Source organism: Mus musculus, chromosome 2 (assembly GCF_000001635.26).
Source record: "Mus musculus strain C57BL/6J chromosome 2, GRCm38.p6 C57BL/6J".
Classification (NCBI taxonomy): Eukaryota; Metazoa; Chordata; class Mammalia; order Rodentia; family Muridae; genus Mus; species Mus musculus.
In genome coordinates, this window is record NC_000068.7 from 86,044,809 (window position 1) to 86,066,816 (window position 22,008).

A 22,008-nucleotide genomic window follows, 5' to 3' on the forward strand; every position below is an offset into this window, starting at 1 on the left:
TGAGATCACTTGTGATTTATCAATTGTCAGAGAGATCATCAGAATTTAGGGTAGAATAAAGTAAGGGCCTTTGTGTCTAAAGCCTATACCACTCTGAGGTTACAAAAGCCTAAATTAATTAATAGAAGTTTATGTAGAACATGAATGGTTTGTATCTGTGTTGGAGACTAATCAACAATTTTAGAATTAGTATGCTAGGAGAATAAGTTATCAAATAAGTTTGAAAGAACTATATTAAATGTACAAAAGTGTTACTAAATCAATTGCCTAGTAGTGTGGGCCTAAAGTTAGCAGACTTCTGATCCGGGGAGATCAGCTAAACCTCTAACTGCTTCTGTTTTGTCATTTATAAATCAAATATGCAGATAGAAAAGTTCTATAACACTATTCATGCAAATGCAGTTATTTGAATTTATACAAATTATAAACCTGGTACAGTATCACTAGAAATTTCTTTTTACATATATTCACTATTGAAATAATATTTGATGATAAAATATATATGGAATACAATGGTGTAGCAACAATCAGAACACTTTTAAAATTGTATATGTGACAGTTTGAGATATATATATCTCACATGTAGTTACAGACATGGGCAATTTAAGGAATTTCATAATCAAGAGATCCTCTGTTATTACAGAGTTATAATTACATGCCATAAAAGAGCACACATTTAGTCATGACTGAACAAACTCAGTTTTAATTTATGTTTTCTAATGTCAGGGTATTATATTTTATATGTAAAAATGGCATACTATTTATAAGTACTGGAAAATTTAATTCTGATTAGAAAATATAGACTACTTAGTTTGGTCAAAGTTTTTGTAGATATGAAAGATCTTAACTTCAGTTCTAATTCACAAACTGAGAGAAACTTAAACTCTTAGTAGGGTATTTTGCACATTCTCAATGAAGTTTCATTGATTAAAAAGTCATTTGTATATGCAAATTTTATATATCTTGTGTATATCAAAATCATAAAATACCTATCCTCTCCAGAATGAGAATAGAAATAAATGAGTTCTACTTAGTTCTCATGCTGAAACTTTAAATTTTACAAAATCTACAATGAAAAAATAATCACAATAATTGCCCTAAGATAATAATCAATTCTTTATTTATCCATAGATCATACAATAAAATCTAACCATAGTGTCCCCTCCTTCCTCTTGTAAAAGATTTTCACGTGAATATAAGTTCAAACTTCTTTTGCAAACTCCCTCAAGTACTGAATTAACAGAATTTCATCACAGTTGGAGTGATTACATGTCAATTTTCATTGTATGACTGAGTATTTCATATAAGCCACGCTAAGTAGAAAATGTTCATTCAACAAAGGATGACTATGGAAAACTTGATATGTAAGTTTCTGCAAGTTTCACTATCCTAACAATTTAAACATTTTAAATTCAATCACAATACACTAACTATAATGTATAATAGGCTATCCTGTATCACATTTGAACATTTAGACATTATTTTGTGGCATGATCAAACACACCATTCTACATATCGCCTATTTAACTCATTACTAAACGTATAAAAATATATTGTTTCATAAAGTATCTAGTAAGCATAAGAAAATTTTAAATCAAAATGCTTTAAGAATGAAAAAAAATGTATTTATAAATACGTTTTTCCTTGCAGAAAACATAGACATTATATTAAGGCAATGCCAAATTTTACAGATGTAACCGAATTCCTTCTTGTTGGATTGACAAGGCGTCAGGAACTCCGGGTTCTCTTTTTTGTAGTGTTCTTGGTTGTTTACATGGTCACTCTGTTGGGCAACATTGGTATGATAATTTTGATCAGTATCAGTCCGCAGCTTCAGAGTCCTATGTATTTTTTCCTAAGTCATTTGTCCTTTGTGGATGTGTTGTTCTCCTCAAATGTTACCCCCAAAATGCTGGAAAACTTAATATCAGAAACAAAAACAATTTCTTATGTTGGATGCTTGGTACAGTGCTACTTTTTCATTGCTCTGGTGCACGTGGAGGTCTATATTCTGGCAGTGATGGCCTTTGATCGCTACATGGCCATCTGCAACCCTTTGTTGTACAGCAGCAAGATGTCCAGGGTTGTCTGTATCCGCCTCATTTCTGTGCCTTATGTCTATGGATTCTCTGTGAGTCTGATTTGCACTCTGTGGACATATGGTTTATATTTCTGTGGAAACATTAAAATCAACCACTTCTATTGTGCTGATCCTCCTCTCATCAAGATTGCCTGTGGAGGAGTGCATATCAAAGAGTACACAATGATTGTCATTGCTGGCATTAACTTCACGTATTCCTTGTCAGTGGTTCTCATTTCATATGTGCTCATTGTAGTAGCTGTGTTACGCATGCACTCAGCTGATGGCAGGAGAAAGGCATTCTCTACCTGTGGATCCCACTTAACAGCTGTATCCATGTTTTATGGAACCCTCATATTCATGTATCTGAGAAGACCAACGGAGGAGTCTGTGGAGCAGGGAAAGATGGTGGCTGTCTTTTATACCAGTGTGATTCCTATGCTGAACCCCATGATCTACAGTCTCAGGAACAAAGATGTGAAAGAAGCAGTCTACAAGATAGTTGCCAAGGCAAACTTAAGGAAATGAAATCAAAACATATTTTAGAAGCGTGTTTATCCAAATGTGTTGAACAAGCATAGAATTCTCAGCTTGAAAAACTTTCTACATAGAACTCTTATACAAACTCAAAAGATCCAGTTATCCACAGTGATGCTTTACAGCGTGGTTGCTCTTTGTTAAGCATGTGTTTTCTTATATACCCAACTATATTATGAAAACCAATATTATTTACTAATTTGTGTTTACTCAGTTAATGGAGGTATTTGCAAATAAGTTTGGATTAACAACTATTAAAATGTAAGTCCCCTAGAAGAGGTTAAATATTTTGTCTTAAGGCTTTTGTTATCCTATTTGTCTTCACTGTAAAATCTATAGTTTCAGTGGGAATAATAGAACAAATTTACTTTCTGAGTATAGGCGTTTGATGATCTTATATGCAAATGATATTATAAAACGTTCATATACAAATGAAATTTTAGCAACGTTACTGCATTGAGAATATGAAGTATCTTAGCATAACCTAAGATTTATCACTCATTATAAATTTTCCTTATATAATACTGTTTATGTTTTATATTTGTTCAAATTCTCAGTTCACTGTAAAATACCTTTTTCCTGATCCTTAAATATGTGCCTCCATTCCCCAAGGGACTACTGGTAGTAATTGGTTGCTGAAGAAAAGGCCATTGTGTTCTCCAGTGATGTCCCCTCTGATTCTTTTGATTGTTCCAATAAATAATCTCCTACTTGTTCACATACAATCAAAGTTAATGAAACTAAGAAGGTGAACACACACACACACACACACACACACACACACACACACATTCATGTGTGCACAACCACACATAAAATGAAAGTAAAAAAAATTGTTGAAAGATGAAAGGTATCAGTAGGAAAGGAAGTGTCATGAGAGATCATAATGAGATTGAAAGTACTTAAAATTTACTATATTCATTTTGAAATGATCATAGAACAAACAGAATTGTGGTCACTGAAATGGTTATGATAAATCAAGATAGAAAAGCATATGTTTAGGATAATATATTACCCACACTCTAACACCTATGTTACTATATCTTTGAATTTTAAAGATGAATCGGTTATAACAATTAAGACACCATAAAGGTTCCTTGTAATGACTATAATTTTTTAGCATGTGTTATGTCTTTTATCTTTTCTGTATTATCAGTTACTTGAACTAGTGACGCTCTACTGTGGTCAGATTAGTATGTTAAGAAAATCCTGTTGGAGTACCTCACCACTGCATTAATGATTACCATGAATGGATGCTTAATATTTAAGATAGTGATTAATGAAGTTTTCTGAGTCATATATAAAAATAAATCTAAAGTATAGAGTCAAATAGCTGTGTTATGGTTTGACTCATAGTCGCCATAAAAGCACATGTAGAAGACTTTGCGATCAACTGTTGGCATTGTTAGGAGTGAGGAAAACTTAGGATTTGGGCCTGGATGAAAGAAGGAGGTCCCTGAGTTATGCCTTGGAAGAGGAGCTTTTGATTCCAGTTCATTCTCAGTCTGCTTGCGTCTATTGTACCAGAAATACCATGATGTTCTTCCTTGCTACAGGCTGTCAGCACTATGTCCAAAGAATCATGCCTCTGAGACTGTGAGCCTAAATATATCATTCCTTCTTTATGTTTGTTTTCTCCATTAGTTTGAACATTTAAAAATTAATATATAGTTAATTATTTTACCTCATTCTCTTTATGCAGTAAGTGAGCTTAGGTAACACAAATATCATTTTTTTGTTTCCTTTTATTTATTTTTATCTAATACAGTATACCCTGACCACAACTTTCTTTCCCTCCACTCTGCCCATTCTCATCTCCCACTTTTCCTCTCCCCCAAATCCTCTGTTCTTCCATACACGAGGGTTTGTGTCTCATTTTACCACATCTATTTATACAATTATTCTAGTAGTTATGTCTTTCACTCAATATTGAGAATTCCATATCAATCTCATTAGGAAAATGATAAATGTTCATATTTTGTTGGATGAATATTATTTCATTGCTTCAAATATAGCTTTATGATCTATTCATCCATTGAAGAACACTAGTTTACATGTTTCTTACTCTTTGCTACTCTGAAGAGAACTGAAATAATTAAGCATATTGATGTTATTTCCTTTGAGTAAGTGATCGACTACAAGATTTTGGGTCATATAGTAGTTCCATCATTCAATTGGTAAAACCTCTCTGTGGTTTTCATAAAGTTCCTACTGAATTACTTTTCTGCCAAAAATTTGTAATGGTTTCTCTGATTTATAGAGAAAAAGAGAGAAAAGAAAGTTGTATAAAATATTCAAAGTAGTCAGAAGGCATAAATAATTCCTAGTTTTGCACTATATAGTAAAATGACTATATTCAATAATATTTATGCTATGAAATATATTGAAGACTATTTTGAGTTTTTCAGCTCAGACAATGGGCAAATGTTTAGATGACAGTATGCTAACTGGGCTGCTTTAATGAATACAAAATTCAGGCATATTTCAAAATATTAAAATAAAGTTAACTTTGTATAATTTTTAAAATTATAATAAAACAGTAATAATTCAGAAAATAAAAAATATATTGGCAGAGTAATTTTCTAACATTGTTTACTCAGATTGGGGTTTGGCTAATTAATGATAATGGGCTAAAACTGGCCCACTGTTGGCTTTATGTTTGTAAAAAGCCTGGCCACTAATATAAATATTTAATGTTTGGAAAGGAATTTAATATTTTATACTACACAGGAATAAATGACAGGATTTAAATTTTAATATTCAAAAGGCTTTTAAAATTTTAAAATCCCCAAACACATGGCTCCATGTAATAAAGTGTCATGCCATGAATCTCTAAAATTTAAATTTAAATATGACATCTATTTTAAAAGTGTGAAATAAATTAAGACCATACAGTTTTCAAAGATGAATGCCTACCTAAGTGTAAGACAAATGCTGCAATTTTTTTCATGTGTAGACCCTAGTTTCCAATCTCCTATTTGTTTGTGTTTTACTTAAGGACATGGCACATGTGGAAACTAAGAAACTAGAGAGAGACCTCATTTAGAGACCTGCATAATGCAAGAAAGGTAAAGTGAAAATAGAAATGGGACATCTGGGAGCAGAAAAGCTGTGTGGCAGGCATGGATCATGTAAATGAAGGTGCAAAATGAAGGAGATGTTAATCAAAATGAAATGCATATGAAAAAATACATGTAAACCTGCTCTCTCAAGACACAACTTAAATATATTTGGGGGAGACTGTAGAATCTTAGGATATTAAAGCATGAGGTTATTATTTAAACAGTGTCTAAAGGTTTGTGTAGAATGGAGGCAGGGAGATAAGGAGTATGCAAATGGTGAGTTAAACTAAACTAACCTTATATGAATAAGACTGTGAAGACCTACTAGTTTCTAAACTAATTAAAAGTACAATTTAAAAATGGAGATTGTACAGTTATTCCTTAGCAGTAGACATTGTCAGTAGGCAGTACACAGACAGCCTGGTCTCCAGTCCATAGGTCTTGAACCTTGGAGCCCTGGTGGGCAGAGATTTCCACATGAATGGGACAGCAAGAGTTAGGCCAGGACTCTGCAGCTTCCCACAGCCCCCCTGCAGAGAGGTATGTGGCATCAATCACATAGTAGCTGCACCAAGCCCTCTCACATGCAAATAAGGTTTCCCCAAACTCTCAGTCCAAGCCAATGAGAAATACCTGCTGTCAAACTCTGAATCATCCACCAAAACTATATATAAGTTTGATGGAGGGAATAAAGGTGTGCTAGAACTACACCTTCATCTGAGCCTATGTCCTAAGAGCTGTAACACTTGGGGAGAGATCAGCTCTCCCGAAGTGCCACCTTAGGCCATGCCACACTTTTCACTGGCTAGTTGGCTTCTTATCAGCCCAGCCAGACCAGACTCAGTGCAGGGCAGCACAGAATTAAGGCACCATAGAGATAGAGGTGGAGCCAACTGGCACAGCAGAAGTGGGGGAAGTGACTTCCTCTCCCTGCCCTCATTCACTTCCCTTCACTGGAACCCTCTAACCAGGCCTGGCCAGAGATCTCTATGGAAAACCCAGTCCCACAAGGAGCCATCATAGGACCTCTCAAGGAGCAACCACACCAGGTTACTGTCTGCAAGCCCTCTTGACCACAACAAATGTGCAAGGTTTAGTGTATGCAGGCAGGAAGGATACCTAAGTGGGGCTATCCCAGATGATTCTTCCAACCAGTCTCTGCTCCAGTTTTTGTCCCTTATCTTCTTTTGGATAGGAACATTTATGGGTTAAAATTTTTGAGATGGATGTGTGGCCCCATCCCTCATCTGGGGGGTCATGCCTATAAACTGGAATGGTCTCTACAGGTTCTAGCTTCCCCTTCCCTGCACATTTTCACTAGAGTCATCCCTGTTGGGTCCTGAGAGCCTCTCCTTTCCCTGGTGTCTGGGACCTTTCAGTGGCTGTCCCCATTTCCTTCTTAATTCTTAATGATGATCCTTTGTTTCTAAAATTATATCAGTGATTGTTAAACTCTGTTTTTTGGCTAATACCCACTTATTAGTGAGTACATAACATGCTTGTCCTTCTGGCTCTGAGTTACCTCGCAAAGCTTCACTAACCCCACATCTGATAGAGGGAAAATATCCAAAATATATAAAGAACTCAAGAAGTTAATCACCAAAAAGCCAAACAACCCAATCAAAAAATGGGGTATAAAACTAAACCGAGAATTCCGAACTGAGGAATATTGAATGTCTGAGAAACACCTAAAGAAATGTTCAAAGTCCTTAGTGGTCAGAGAAATACAAATCAAAATGACCCTGAGAGTCCACCTTATACCAGTCAGAATGGCTAAGAACAAAACCTCAGGTAACAACACATGTTGGGGAAGATGTGGAGAAAGAGGAACACTCCTCTATTGCTGGTGAGATTGCAAACTGGTACCATCACTATGGAAATCAATCTGGAGGTTCCATAGAAAATTGGAAATAGATACCTGAAGACCCAGCTATACCACTCCTGTGAATATACCCAAAAGATGCCACACCATACCACAGGGCACCTGTTCTACTATGTTCATAACAGTCTTATTTGTGATAGCCAGAAGTTGGAAACAACCTAGATGTCCCAAGACAGAAGAATGGGTACAGAAAATTTGGTTCATTTACACAATGGAATAATACTCAGGTATTAAGAACGAGGACTCCCTGAGTTTTGCAGGCAAATGGATAGAACAAGAAAATATCAACCTGATTGAGGTAACTCAGACCCAAAAGGACATGAATGACATGTACTCACTAATAAGTGAATATTAGCCAAAAAGAAAAAAAAACATACAGGATATACAAATTCACACACAGAATTCAAAAGGCTCAACACCTGAAGTTCTCAAGTGAGGATGTCCCCAGTCCCACTTGGGAGAGAGAAGAAAGCAATCACAAGTAGGGAGTGAGGGAGAGACTTGGGAGGAAAGTGGACAGGCACAGTGGGGGGTAGAGGGGAACCTAATCTGGTATTGGATGAGGGGAAAGGACTGAAGCCTTGAGAGCAGAAAGAATGTAAACAGGCAACCTCAGGAAATAGGAGGTTGGGGGGGGGGGACCCCCTGAATGCACCAAAGACCTGGAAGGTGAGAGATTCCCAGGACTCATAGGGAGGGACCATTGATAAAACGCTCAACAGTAGGAAGGGAGAACTTATAGAGCCCACCCCCAGCAGGAAGAAATGACATCAAGTGAGGGATGGCGTTGCCATCTCACAGTCACACCTCTGACCCATAATTGTTTCTGTCTGAAAAAATTACAGGGATGAAAATGGAAAGGAGCCTGAGGAAAAGAAGGTCCAGTGAGAAACCCAAAGTGGGATCCAGCTCAAGGGGAGATCCCAAGGCCTGACATTATTACTGCAGCTAATGGAGTGCTCACAAAAAGGGACATACCATGTCTGCCCTCCAAAAGACCCAACAAGCATCTGAAAGAGTCAGATGCAGTTATTTATACCCAAACAAAAGACAAAAGCAGCTGAACCCAGTTGTTGAATTAGGGAAGGCTGAAAGAAGTTGAGGAGAAGGGAGACTCTGTAAGAGGTTCAGCAATCTTAATTAATCTTGACCCCTGAGATCTTTCAAACACAGGACCATCTAAACAGACAGCATACACTAGCTGATATCAGGCTCTCAACACATGTAAAGTAGAGGACTTCCAGGTCTGTATTCATTCAGAGATGAAGCAACTAGCCCTCGAGAGATTGAAGGCCCCAGGGAGTTTAGAAGTCAGGTGGGGTGAGGAATGTGGGCATCCACATGGGGAGGTGTGTGGTGGGAAGGAGGTGTGGGATGTGCAGCAGTTGGAGGATGGATGGGGAGGGGCAAAAATGGAATATGGAGTATAAAAATGAATTACAATTAAAATTAAATTTAAAAACCAACCAAACAAAACAAGATAAGCTCTTTTATAGTGTGACTACTATGAGATCCTTTTCTGATAGTCAAATCTGCAATGAGAACTCTGCCAGTCTCCCATGAGTCATCAGTTACTTGCTTCTAGATAGGAACCAGACTTTATACTACTCAGATCACATTCCAAGAGATTGTAGAACAATTAACCAAAGGTCATAAAAAGAGAACTAATGATTTATTATAGGTGTTAGGACAGAAGATGAAATATTGACTGGGTTTATCTATGCAAAACTTCACTAATAACTTAGTTAAGGTTTTTAACTTAGCTATGGTTTGAACCTGTGGAGCTGTGACAGATGATGGATGTTTAGTCAGACAATTACTTCTAGTGGATATTCGGGTACACAAATTATCCTACTCTGCCCCCTGTTACTACCATCTCTAGCCAGGAAGGCTCCTGGCATCAGACAGGTTACAAAAAAAACAAGATAAACACAGGTAAAGAGAGAATGAAACAGAGAATGAGAAGGAGTTAGAAGATTAGAACAGATTGGTAAATTAGTTTGTGGCCAGGCAGAGCAATTCAGTGAGAAGCTGAGAGAAACCAGTTTGAATCAGTCAGCTTGGACATGAGTTTCAGCTAGAATACTTGAGTAGAACCAGCCAGCAAGAGTTCAGAGAAAACAAGAAAGGGTGAGCTTATTGAACAGTATGCCTTGGAAATGACCATTACACCAGAAACATAAAAGAGGCCTCGGAGATGACAATTATATCAGAAACATAAAAGTGACTTTTACACTGATACTTAAGAGGGAAGAATATCTGATGCCTCAGTTTAAAGAATCAAGAGAAAACCAAACTTTTACTACATTATTTGTTCTGGTTTTGTCTTCAATAGTTCATGTTATGCTTGCACCCATTAATATGGGTTACTTTGCTGACTATAAATGCTAACCAATTCTTGAAGTATCTTCATGGACACACTTAGAAATAAAGTATTTCCAGCTATGTAGATATTGCATAGTCCACTTGGCACATAAAATTAATTGCTACATCAAGTAATTTCAGAAATTAAACACTATTGTGGTTGTTAGAGGTATAGTTAAAAGAAATGATAAGCATATCTGCTATAGACAAGCAAGGAGTTACATAGGATCATAAGATATCCATGGGTTTGAAGAGATACTTCAGTAGTTAAGAGCACTTACTTCTTTTACATAGGGGCTGGGTTAGAGATTCAGTACCAAATAATTGGTCTTGGACTCTGTCATCATTATTCTTCTAGCAGCAAGCATATTATACATGCACATGATGCTCTTACATACGCACAAGCAAGCCACTCATTTGCATAAAGCAAAATAAGCAAATTTTAGAAGAGTTTCTTGGAAGATCATATTTTTGCTTCATCCATTACCTTTTAAATATAATAAACAGGAAAATAGAAAACCAAAAGATATATTCTTTCAGCTGTATAGGAGCTGAAAATTAACGACATCAGAGCTACATATGCAGTAAATAATACTTTTAAAATCTTAATATAGTGTCTTTTGAAAAAAATCTGATCTCTCTCTCTCTCTCTCTCTCTCTCTCTCTCTCTCTCTCTCTCTCCCTCTGTCTGTCTGTCTCTGGTGTGTATGGGGGGATGCCTGTATGTGTGTGTTCATGTTTGTGTTCATGTGTGAGCACAGGTAAGCCTGTTCCATGACATTTATGTGGAGGTCAAAGATACAGGTGAAATCTGTTACCTTCCACCATGTTTGAGACAAGATTTCTTACTGTTAATGATCAATTATGACATGCTAGTTGGCCAATGAGCTTCAGGGATTTTTCTATCTCAGATTCCCATCTTACCACAGAAATACTGGAACTCAAGTTCATAAAATCAGGCTTGTATGGAGTGTTTTATTCACTTAATCATCTCCTAGATGCAAATCTATTTATAATCTATCTATCTATTTATTTATCTACATACCTATCTCTATCTATAGATCTATCTATCTATCTATCTATCTATCTATCTATCTATCTATCTATCTATCTATCTATCATGTATTTACCTATGATCTGATCTATTTTTCACCTATCTTTCATTGTGCTTGTCTTGCTAGAGAACGCTAGCATGCAACACGTGAATGAACGCACTTTTCTCATTAGGAGTACGATAAAAATGAATTTATTTCAAAGATTTAAAGTCAAGAAATTCCTTTCTTGAGGTGCATTAGAGGTAACAAGTAGCATTTTTCAAGAGCTTTCCTGAGAGCACTCTTTACCTCCTGGTTCCTTAAGCTATAGATCATAGGATTGAGCATGGGAATGACAATTGTGTAGAATACTGAGGCCATTTTGTCTGTGTCGAGAGAGTGGCTTGATTTTGGCTGCAGATACATGAAAATGAGTGTCCCATAGAATATAGTCACAGCAGTCAGATGGGAAGCACATGTTGAGAAGGCTTTGTACCTTCCTTCTGTGGACTGGATTCTTAAGATAGCAGCCACAATGTATAAGTAAGAAATCAGGACAGTGGTCAAAGAACTGATCATGTTGAATCCAGCAAAATGAATATTAAAATCTCCTTGAGGCTGGTGTCTGAGCAGGCAAGAGCCATCAAAGGGACATCATCACAATAAAAGTGATTGATTATATTGGGGCCACAGTAAATCAGTTTGAAAGTAACTACTGTGTGGAGCAAAGCAACAGCAAAGCTGTAAAAATAAGGGCCCATTACAAGTCGTAGGCATACCTTCTGGGACATGACCACCATGTACAGAAGATGATTACAAATGGCCACATAGCGGTCATAAGCCATTACTGCAAGGAGAAACACCTCTGAAATCAAAAAGTTCAGAAAAAAACCGAGTTGGGTTGCACAGGCATAGAAAGATATAGACCTTCTGTTACTGAGGAGAGTCTCCAGGAACTTGGGGGCTACTGAAGAGGAATAGCAAAGGTCTACAAAAGCCAGATTACTGAGGAAAAAGTACATGGGAGTGTGAAAGTCTAGAATCCATACTGATTAGTGAAATCATCCCTACATTTCCCACTAAAGTCAGAGTGTAGATCACTAGAATGATCAGAAAGAGAATGATTTCTACCTCTCGCTGGACTGCAAACCCCAAGAGAATGAATTCTGTCACACCAGTGGCATTGCTTCCAGCCATTTCATCAAGTCTTAACAGCTGCAAAGAAAAATGAAATAAGATAAGATTAACAGAAATTATTAGTGAGGCAAAGGCATTGTAATTAAATGCTGCTCTTATGTGTTATGGTTTATGAGTTGATGTCAATACAGTAGCCTAGCAAGAAAATAAAATTTTCACTCCCTTAGTGGATTCTAATTTTCTAAAGCAAGCAATTAAAGTCAAATATTAGAAACAGAAAGAACCCTATTAGGCTGTGTGGTTTTGTTTAACGGTTGATTATTTGCCTAGCAAACAGTCTCAGAAACAGAAAGAGTACTACCCTCTGAGCCACAAGAGATTTCATAGACAGAAATTTTCTAATAGTTTTGTGTGTGTAGTCTGAAAATTTATTGTTTTAATTTACCTTCCTTCGTTTTAACCTAAACTTAATACTATATTTTTACTCTATGTCTTATTGAAAACCTAGATACCTATCATATACATTTACTATTATTTTGGTACATGCACACACACACACACACATATGCAGTTATGAAGATATAAGTGTGTACATTCATATATATATGATATATGTCTATATGTAGTTATATCTCTTTATCATTTACCCATCATCCATCTATCATCTATCTAAATATGTTTCTGTCTATCTATCTACCCATCCATCTATCCATACATCTATGCTACCATAAATTTTCCCTATCAACCATCTAATTTTTAATTGGTAGACCAAAGCCCATTTTGAAATAATGGTGTTAGAATTAAGCTTGTGAACTCACCTGGTATTTAGAAAAATGTTAATAACTCAGATTCACCTTTCAGATATCAAATGGAAGAGAACAATCAGACAAAATGAATACTGATCCACTTTTTGTTATGTGAATGTGGAGACTGCACTACCATTTCCAGATCTTTGTCACAAAACTCTCCTTAGATGCTGTGAAGAAAACAATCGGGGCTTTACTAGCACAGGCTACTTTCCTTTAGAAGATTACCAAGATAACACATTTTCTTTCCTGATGTATTCATAGTAAAAGGAAAAGTTTCAAAACACTTGGATGAAATCTCTTCAAATTATATATGGTTTCTGAATTTCACATCTTAAAAAGATTGTTCTCATTTTTGTGTGTTACCTCCATCCACAAGTCTGTATTTGATTTATACTTAATTTTAATTCATTCAGTTTTCCTCCTACAATACAAAGAATTCTTAGTCAAACGAATATCCTTTCTTGCACAAGATCTGCTTCTTTTATTAATCATTTTTTCTCTACCATTTTTAAGAACCAAGGAACAGTTGAGGGAATACTTACTTTATGCATAGGATTATTGACATATTATGTTTGTAGACATCAGCATTGTGTAAGTTCAACACAGTTGGACTTCTTAGTAGAAAAATTAATGGAAGGCTTAATGACGACTTCTATTGCTAACAATCAGCAGAATTTCTCTTCTTACCTGATTACAGAAGAAATCTTAGAATAAATGCTACAATTCTCTACAAGTCTCTTTTTTAAGTTAGTGAGTGAAGATAGTGTATATATACTACTGGGATGTTTCTTAGTCAGTGTTAATTCCTAGTATTCTTTGCACAGTAGTCCCTAAGGTCACCCACTCACCAGGGTCTAACTGCCATTTGGAAATGCTAAATAGAAAATGACTGGCCACCAAAGGCAAAGGTATCATGAGATCATATATTTTTTTAATTGGTGTTGGAGTTCATCAAAAGACCCTTACTCACAAAGACTACAGAGCCTGCCGCCATCACTGCAAAAGCATGAGGATTTTTATTGATTCAACATGTTGGGGACTCCCTTCTCAGCAATCAGGCCAGAGGTGAGGCCAAGAACAAAGAAAGAACACACTTTTTATACCTTTGTAATGGGCAGATTTGAACAACAGGGTTCTCATTGGTGTACCAAATAACCCTTTCAGACATTGGTTGGTTTGTATAGTGACTAAGTAACAGTTTGGCATAGTAACTCACTTTGCCAGCTCCCATGGTGGGTTATTATGATTTGGTCAGCAAAGTAATAGTACATTTTGAACTCATGGAATAGCTATTAACGTCACAGCTATCAACTTCATGGGGATTCTAGCGACAAGGTCAGGGTGGTTTGTGGTCTTTTTCAGAATTCAATGTTGCCTGGGTGGTAGGATAATTGCTAACCTTGTTATGGTTATGTACCTGAGAACAGATAATATTATTTTGGTAACTGCAGGATTAAGCATTTTGACTGCTAAAACTATGTTTTTACACTTTTTTGTCAGCCAGCTTCTTTATCTATCTCTGTGCTTGGCCTACTAGTACAGTTTGGAAAGTCCTTTTTGAGGGGGGGAAGTACTGGGTAGTCTTGAATTCATTTTGGGTATTACATTGGACATTTTATTTATTTATATTTCAAATGTTATTCCCTTTCCCCTGAAAACCTCCTATCCCATCCCTCCTTACCCTGCTTCTATGAGGATGCTCCCACAGCCACCTACCCACTCCTACCTCACTGCCCTAGCATTCTTCTGCACTGGGACATCAAGCCTTCACAGGACCAAGGGCCTCTCCTCCCATTGATGCCAGAAAAGGCCCCTTCAGCTCCTTCTGTTCTTCCTCTAACTCCTCCATTGGGATCCCTGTGTTCAGTCTGATGGTTGGCTGTGAGCATCCCCATTTTATTGGACAGGATCTAGCAGAGCCTCTCAGGAAACAGGTGTATTAGGCTCCTGTCAGCAAGCACTTCTTGGCATCTACAATAGAGTCTGGATTTGGTGTCTGTATGTGGGATAGATCCCCAGGTGGGGCAGTCTCTGGATGGCATTGCCTTCAGTCTCTACTCCCCTCTTTGTCCCTGTATTTCCTTTAGAGAGTAGCAATTCTGAGTTAAAAATTTGGAGATGGGTGGGTGGGCCCATCCCTCAACGAGGGGCCATGCCTAACCTCTAGATATGCCCTTGAAATGTTCTCCCTCCCCTTTGTGGGATATTTCAGCTAATGTCATCCCCATGATGTCCTTGGATACTCTTGCTTTCCTGGCATCTGGGATGGGGAACTGGGGGTAACAATGAGATCATATTTGAATCAGAATCATCTCACTACCATAGAGTAACAAGCTTTGCTCATATGGATAAATTATAAATTATAATATGTGCAAATAGTAAAAGAATAGGCCTGAATAAGTGGTAAACCATGGAAGAACACATCCCTTTGTAAAGTAGTAACTTTGTGTTTTTCTTTGTCTCTTATTTACTTTCCAGTCTACCTGGAAGGTTTCCAAAATGAATCATTTCTTTCTTAGATCTTAACTTTGTGCTTTTTCATCTATGAATTTTTAAATAGACAATTTACCTCATCTTTTCAAGTATAAAAGTGAAAATTATTAAAATTACCTTTATTTATACTATGTATAGCTATTTTAAAGAACTGAAGGACTCTCCACAGGACCTTAGGACCTCTGGTGAGTGGAACACAACTGCTGCACCCATCCAATCACGCGGGACATGAGACAGCATTAATTAAGAAAGCAGAAAACTGACCTGACCAGGGACACAAGTCCCTCCCAGTTGGCACCAGCACCAGCACCAGCACCAGGGCACCTTGGGCGCAGTCTGTGGACACAAGGTTCCCAGAGGACTCTCCACGGGATCTTAGGACCTCTGGTGAGTGGATCACAACTTCTACCAGGAGACAGGTTCAAACACCAGATATCTGGGCACCTTCCCTGCAAGAGGAGAGCTTGCCTGCAGAGAGTACTCTGACCACTGAAACTCAGGAGAGAGCTAGTCTCCCAGGTCTGCTGATAGAGGCTAACATAATCACCTGAGGAACCAGAGACAACTATAAAAAGTAACTACAGAGATTACCAGAAGGCAAACGTAAGAATCTTACTAACAGAAACAAGACCACTCACCATCATCAGAACGCAGCACTTCCACCCTACCCAGTCCTAGGCACCCCAACACACCCAAAAAGATAGACCTGGATTTAAAAGCATATCTCATGATGATGGTAGAGGACATCAAGAAGGACTTTAATAACTCACTTAAGGAAATAAAGGAGAACACTGCTAAACAGATAGAAGACCTTAAAGAGGAAGCACAAAAATCCCTTAAAGAATTGTAGGAAAACACGACCAAACAGGTGATGGAATTGAATAAAACCATCCAAGACCTAAAAGGGGAAGTAGACACAATAAAGAAAACCCAAAAGTGAGGCAAAGCTGGAGATAGAAACCCTAGGAAAGAAATCTGGAACCATAGATGTGAGCATCAGCAACAGAATACAAGAGATGGAAGAGAGAATCTCAGGTGCAGAAGATTCCATAGAGAACATCGGCACAACAATCAAAGAAAGTACAAAATGCAAAAAGATCCTAACTCAAAACATCCAGGAAATACAGGACACAATGAGAAAACCAAACCTACAGATAATAGGAGTAGATGAGAATGAAGATTTTCATCTTAAAGGGCCAGCAAATATCTTCAACAAATGCCACAGACCCTCTGGGCCCCTTTGTCTGCATGGAATGGGTCTCTAGTTGTGTGTGGGCAAAGCATCAGATGAATTTGACAGACAGATGCACACAGGAGAGGTTGCTTTGAATCTGAATGTATTTCTCAAATCAAGCATCAGACTTTTTAATGCAGAAGACAATAAGGAAGTTGGGTGACATATTTGCAAGGTACAAATGAGGTAACCAGAATCTTACATAAAACAGAGGAATGCAAACACAAAAGGTCTAACAGGAACCACCTGGGATAGAATTCATTGTTAACAACTGAGATCAAAAAGGGCTCCACCTAAGATTCGCTTAATCTTAGAAGCCAGGGTCAAGGGCTTCGTGCCCTTGCCATAGTTCCTATTTTAGTCCATTGTATAGTCCACCTTCCCCTTAGGCCATTGTAAATACGTGTGTATGTGTGTAACTCTGCTATAGTTCTAAGTATCTATTCTGGTTTCTCCTTCGGACTGAAACTTCCTTCTTCCTTAGTGATGGTAAATTCCTGTGTAAGGGAGTGACCTAGCTTTTATTCAAAGTGATAGTGTAGTACCAGAGGCTATTCTGATTAGTAACATTCTTACTGAATTTCAAGCCCATGGTCTTGCTCAAGAACATTCTAGGAGTGTTGGAACTCTGGCGGAAGGCTTTAGCATTGTCAGAAATCAATCTTAAAAGGCACTTACAATAGGAAATACTGAAAGCGAGCACATGGATGCATACACTAGACTAACACGTGAATGGAAAATTAATGTATGGGCTAGAGGGAACGCCAGACTCCAGGAGGAGAGCTTCCTTGAAGCTCTTTGCCTCATGAGTGACTTTCAAGTCTCTCGGCTTAAGCTGACTCAACCAGAGCACATGGCAAACAAAATTATAGAAGAAAACTTCCCACACCTAAAGAAAGACATGCCCATGATCGTACAAGAAGCCTACAGAACTCCAAATAGACTGGATCAGAAAAGAAATTCCTCTCGACACATAATAATCAGAACAACAAATGCACTAAATAAAGATAGAATATTAAAAGCAGGAAGGGAAAAAGTTCAAATATCATATAAAGCCAGGCCTATCAGAATTACACCAGATTTTTCACCAGAGACTATGAAAGCCAGAAAATCCTGGACAGATGTTATACAGATACTAAGAGAACACAAACACCAGCACAGGCTACTATACCCAGTCAAACTCTCAATTACCATAGGTGGAGAAACCAAAGAATTTCACGAGAAAACTAAATTCACACATTATCATTCCACGAATCCAGCCCTTCAAAGGATAATAACAGAAAAAATATAATACAAGGACAGAAACCACGCCCTAGAAAAAGCAAGAAAGTAATCCTTCAACAAACCAAAAAGAAGACAGCCACAAGAACAGAATGCCAACTCTAACAACAAAAATAATAGGAATCAAAAATTACTTTTCCTTAATATCTCTTAAAATCAATGGACTCAACTGAACTAAAGCTTTACTACAGAGCAATTGTGATAAAATCTGCATGGTACTGGTATAGCGACAGAGAAGTAGACCAATGGAGTAGAACTGAAGAACCAGAAATAAACCCACACACCTATGGTCTCTTCATCTTCGACAAGGGAGGTAAAATCATCCAGTGGAAAAAAGACAGCATTTTCAACATATAACGCTGACACAACTGGTGATTATCATGTAAAAGAATGCGAAATGATCCATTCTAACTCCTTGTAGTAAGGTCAAATCTAAGTGGATCAAGGAGCTCCACATAAAACCAGAGACACTGAAACTTATAGAGGAGAAATTGAGTAAAGCCTCAAAGATATTGGCACAGGGGAAAAATTCCTGAATAGAACAGCAATGGCTTGTGCTGTAAGATCGAGAATTGACAAATGGGACCTCATGAAACTGCAAAGCTTCTGTAGGGCAAAAGACACCTTCAATAAGACAAAAATGCCACCAACAGATTGGGAAAGGAACTTTACCTTTCCTAAATCAGATAGAGGACTTATATCCAATATATATATAAAGAACTCAAGAAGGTGGACTCCAGAAAATCAAATAACCCCATTAAAAATTGGGCCTCAGAGCTAAACAAAGAATTCTCACCTGAGGAATACCAAATGGCTGAGAAACACCTGAAAAAAATGTTCAGCATCCTTAATCATCAGGGAAATGCAAATCAAAACAACCCTGAGCTTCCATCTCATACCAGTCAGAATGGCTAAGATCAAAAATTCATGTGACAGCAGATGCTGGCGAGGATGTGGAGAAAGAGGAACACTCCTCCATTGTTGGTGGGATTGCAGGCTTGTACAACCACTCTGGAAATCAGTCCGGCGGTTCCTCAGAAAATTGGACATAGTACTACCGGAGGATCCAGCAATACCTCTCCTGGGCATCTATCTAAAAGATGTTCCAACTAGTAAGAAAGAAACATGCTCTACTATGTTCATAGCAGTCTTATTTATAATAGCCAGAAGCTGGAAAGAACCCAGATGCCTCTCAACAGAGGAATGGATACAAAAATTGTGGTACATTTACACAATGGAGTATTACTCAGCCATTAAAAAGAATGAATTTATAAAATTCCTAGGCAAATGGTTGGACATGGAGGGCATCATTCTGTGTGATGTAACCCAATCACAAAAGAACTCAAATGATATGTTCTCACTGATAAGTGGATATTAACCCAGAAACTTAGAATACGCAAGATATAAGTTACAATTTGCAAAATACATGAAACTCAAGAAGAATTAAGACCAAAGTATGGACACTTTGCCCCTTCTTAAAAACACCCATGGAAGGAGTTACAGAGACAAGGTTTGGAGCTGAGACAAAAGGATGGACCATCTAGAGACTGCCATATCCAAGGATCAATCCCATAATCAGCCTCCAAACGCTGACACCATTGCATACACTAGCAATATTGTGCTGAAAGGACCCAGATATAGCTGTCTGTTGTGAGACTAAGCCAGGGCCTAGCAAACACATAAGTGTATGCTCACAGTCAGCTATTGGATGGATCACAGGGCCCCCAATGGAGGAGCTAGAGAAAATACCCAAGGAGCTAAAGGGATCTGCAACCCTATAAGTGGAACAACATTATGAACTAACCAGTACCCCGGAGCTCTTGACTCTAGCTGCATAAGTATCAAAAGATGGCCTAGTCGGCCATCACTGGAAAGAGAGGCCCACTGGACTTGCAAACTTTATATGCCTCAGTACAGGGGAACACTAGGGCCAAAAAGTGGGAGTGGGTGGGTATGGGGGTAGGGGTGGGTATGGGGGACTTTGGGATAGCATTGGAAATGTAATTGAGGAAAATACGTAATAAAAAAATATTAAAAAAAATTCTCTCCTGAGGAATACCGAATGGCTGAGAAGCACCTGAAAAAATGTTCAGCATCCTTAATCATCAGAGAAATGCAAAGCAAAACATCCCTGAGATTCCATCTCACACCAGTCAGAATAGCTAAGATCAAAAATTCAGGTAAGAATCTGGAGAAAGAGGAACACTCCTCCATTGTTGGTGGGATTGCAAACTTGTACAACCACTCTGGAAATCAGTCTGGCGGTTTCTCAGAAAATTGGACATAGTACTACTGGAGGATTCTGCAATACATCTCCTGGGCATATATCCAGAAGATGTTTCAACTGGTAAGAAAGACACATGCTCCACTATATTCATAGCAGCCTTATTTATAATAGCCAGAATCTGGGATGAACCCAGATGCCCCTCAACAGAGGAATGGATACAAAAAAATGTGGTACATTTATGCAATGGAGTACTACTTAGCTATTAAAAAGAATGAATTTATAAAATTCCTAGGCAAACGGTTGGACCTGGAGGGCATCATTCTGAGTGAGGTAACCCAATTCAAAAGAACTCGATATGTTCTCACTGATAAGTGGATATTAGCCCAGAAATTTAGAATACCCAAGATATAAGATACAATTTGAAAAACACATGAAACTCAAGAAGAACAAAGACCAAATTGTGGACACTTTGCCCATTCTTATAATTGGGAACAAAACACCCATGAAAGGAGTTACAGAGACAAAGTTTGGAGCTGAGACAAAAGCATGGACCATGTAGCGACTGCCATATCCAAGGATCCATCCCACAATCAGCCTCCAAACGCTGACACCATTGCATACACTAGCAAGATTTTGCTGAAAGGACACTGATATAGCTGTCTCTTTTGAAACTATGCAGGGGCCTAGCAAACACATAAGTGTATGCTCACAGTCAGCTATTGGATGGATCACAGGGCCCCAAATGGAGGAGCTAGAGAAAGTACCCAAGGAGCTAAAGGGAACTACAACCCTATAGTTGGAACAACAATATGAACTTACCAGTACCCCGGAGCTCTTGTCTCTAGCTGCATATGTTTCAAAAGATGGCCTAGTTGGCCATCACTGGAAAGAGAGGCCCATTGGTCAGGCAAACTTTATATGCCCCAGTACAGGAGAATGCCAGGGCCAAAAAGTTTGGTGGGTAGGGGGATGGGGGGGGGAGGATATGGGGGACACTTGGGACAGCATTGGAAATGTAGATGAGGAAAATACCTAATAAAAAATATTTAAAAAGAAAAACATTATCTTTATATATATATGGGTGCTTCACCTGGATGTATGTCTGTATTCTGCATGAGTGCAGTGCCCCCGAAGGCCAAAAATAAAATAAAATAAAATAAAATAAAATAAGATAAAATAAAATAAAATAAAATAAAATAAAATAAAAAGAATATTGATTCCAATGGATAATATACATGTAATGACTCTATTTGTAACTCTTTGGCAAGTAGGTTAAATATTAATATGCTTAAATAATAATGTATAATACATTATTTCTTATTTAAATTTGTATTAGGTAAGTCTCTGAGGTTTTTCTATTTAGAAAGTGATTTTGGCAGGTATAAGATAGCATATTTAAGTTATGTTCCTATACGAGAACAGGAGTAATTTTGTATTATGCTTATTGGCTTGTTTTCCTTCACAATTTTTTTTTAAGTTATGGTAAGTTTCATTTAATTAGTATAATTTTAAAATTAAGACGGTGACCTGTCTAATGCTTTCATAGGTATTTTTAGACACAGTAGGTTTCTCATTATTTTTCTATACTTCCATTTTTAAAATTCATGACATCATATATTTCTTTTCTCAAGTCACTTTGTGCTATCTATATTCAGATTGATAAAAAGGCAGGTAGTAGTTGACAGTGGATATGTACTTCTTTAAAATATGTCCTTTTGAATTAACTTAGTAAATTAAGCTGGCATTCTTGTAGAATGTTTTGTCAGTCTCTGGTACTAACTTAAGTTTTGCACTTAAATTTGAAAAAATATTCAGAATTATTAATGTTTTAAAAACTGTATTGGAATCTGTCAAACAAATTTAATGCA

General features: G+C 37.5%; 1 protein-coding gene and 1 pseudogene across 1 annotated transcript; one reads left to right on the forward strand and one right to left on the reverse strand.

Annotated features, from left to right (window-relative positions):
• The first annotated feature begins 1,635 nt into the window (after positions 1 to 1,635).
• On the forward strand, positions 1,636 to 2,658 carry Olfr1034 (olfactory receptor 1034). The gene has a single exon (NM_001011872.2). The coding sequence runs from the start codon at positions 1,676 to 1,678 to the stop codon at positions 2,606 to 2,608; it is 933 nt and encodes a 310-aa protein (NP_001011872.2). The 5' UTR covers positions 1,636 to 1,675; the 3' UTR covers positions 2,609 to 2,658.
• Olfr1035-ps1 (olfactory receptor 1035, pseudogene 1) lies at positions 11,191 to 12,156 on the reverse strand (annotated as a pseudogene).

Bases quoted from the DNA above. Each gene is read 5' to 3' on its own strand.
- Olfr1034 (NM_001011872.2), top strand. From the start codon at position 1,676: ATGCCAAATTTTACAGATGTAACCGAATTCCTTCTTGTTGGATTGACA.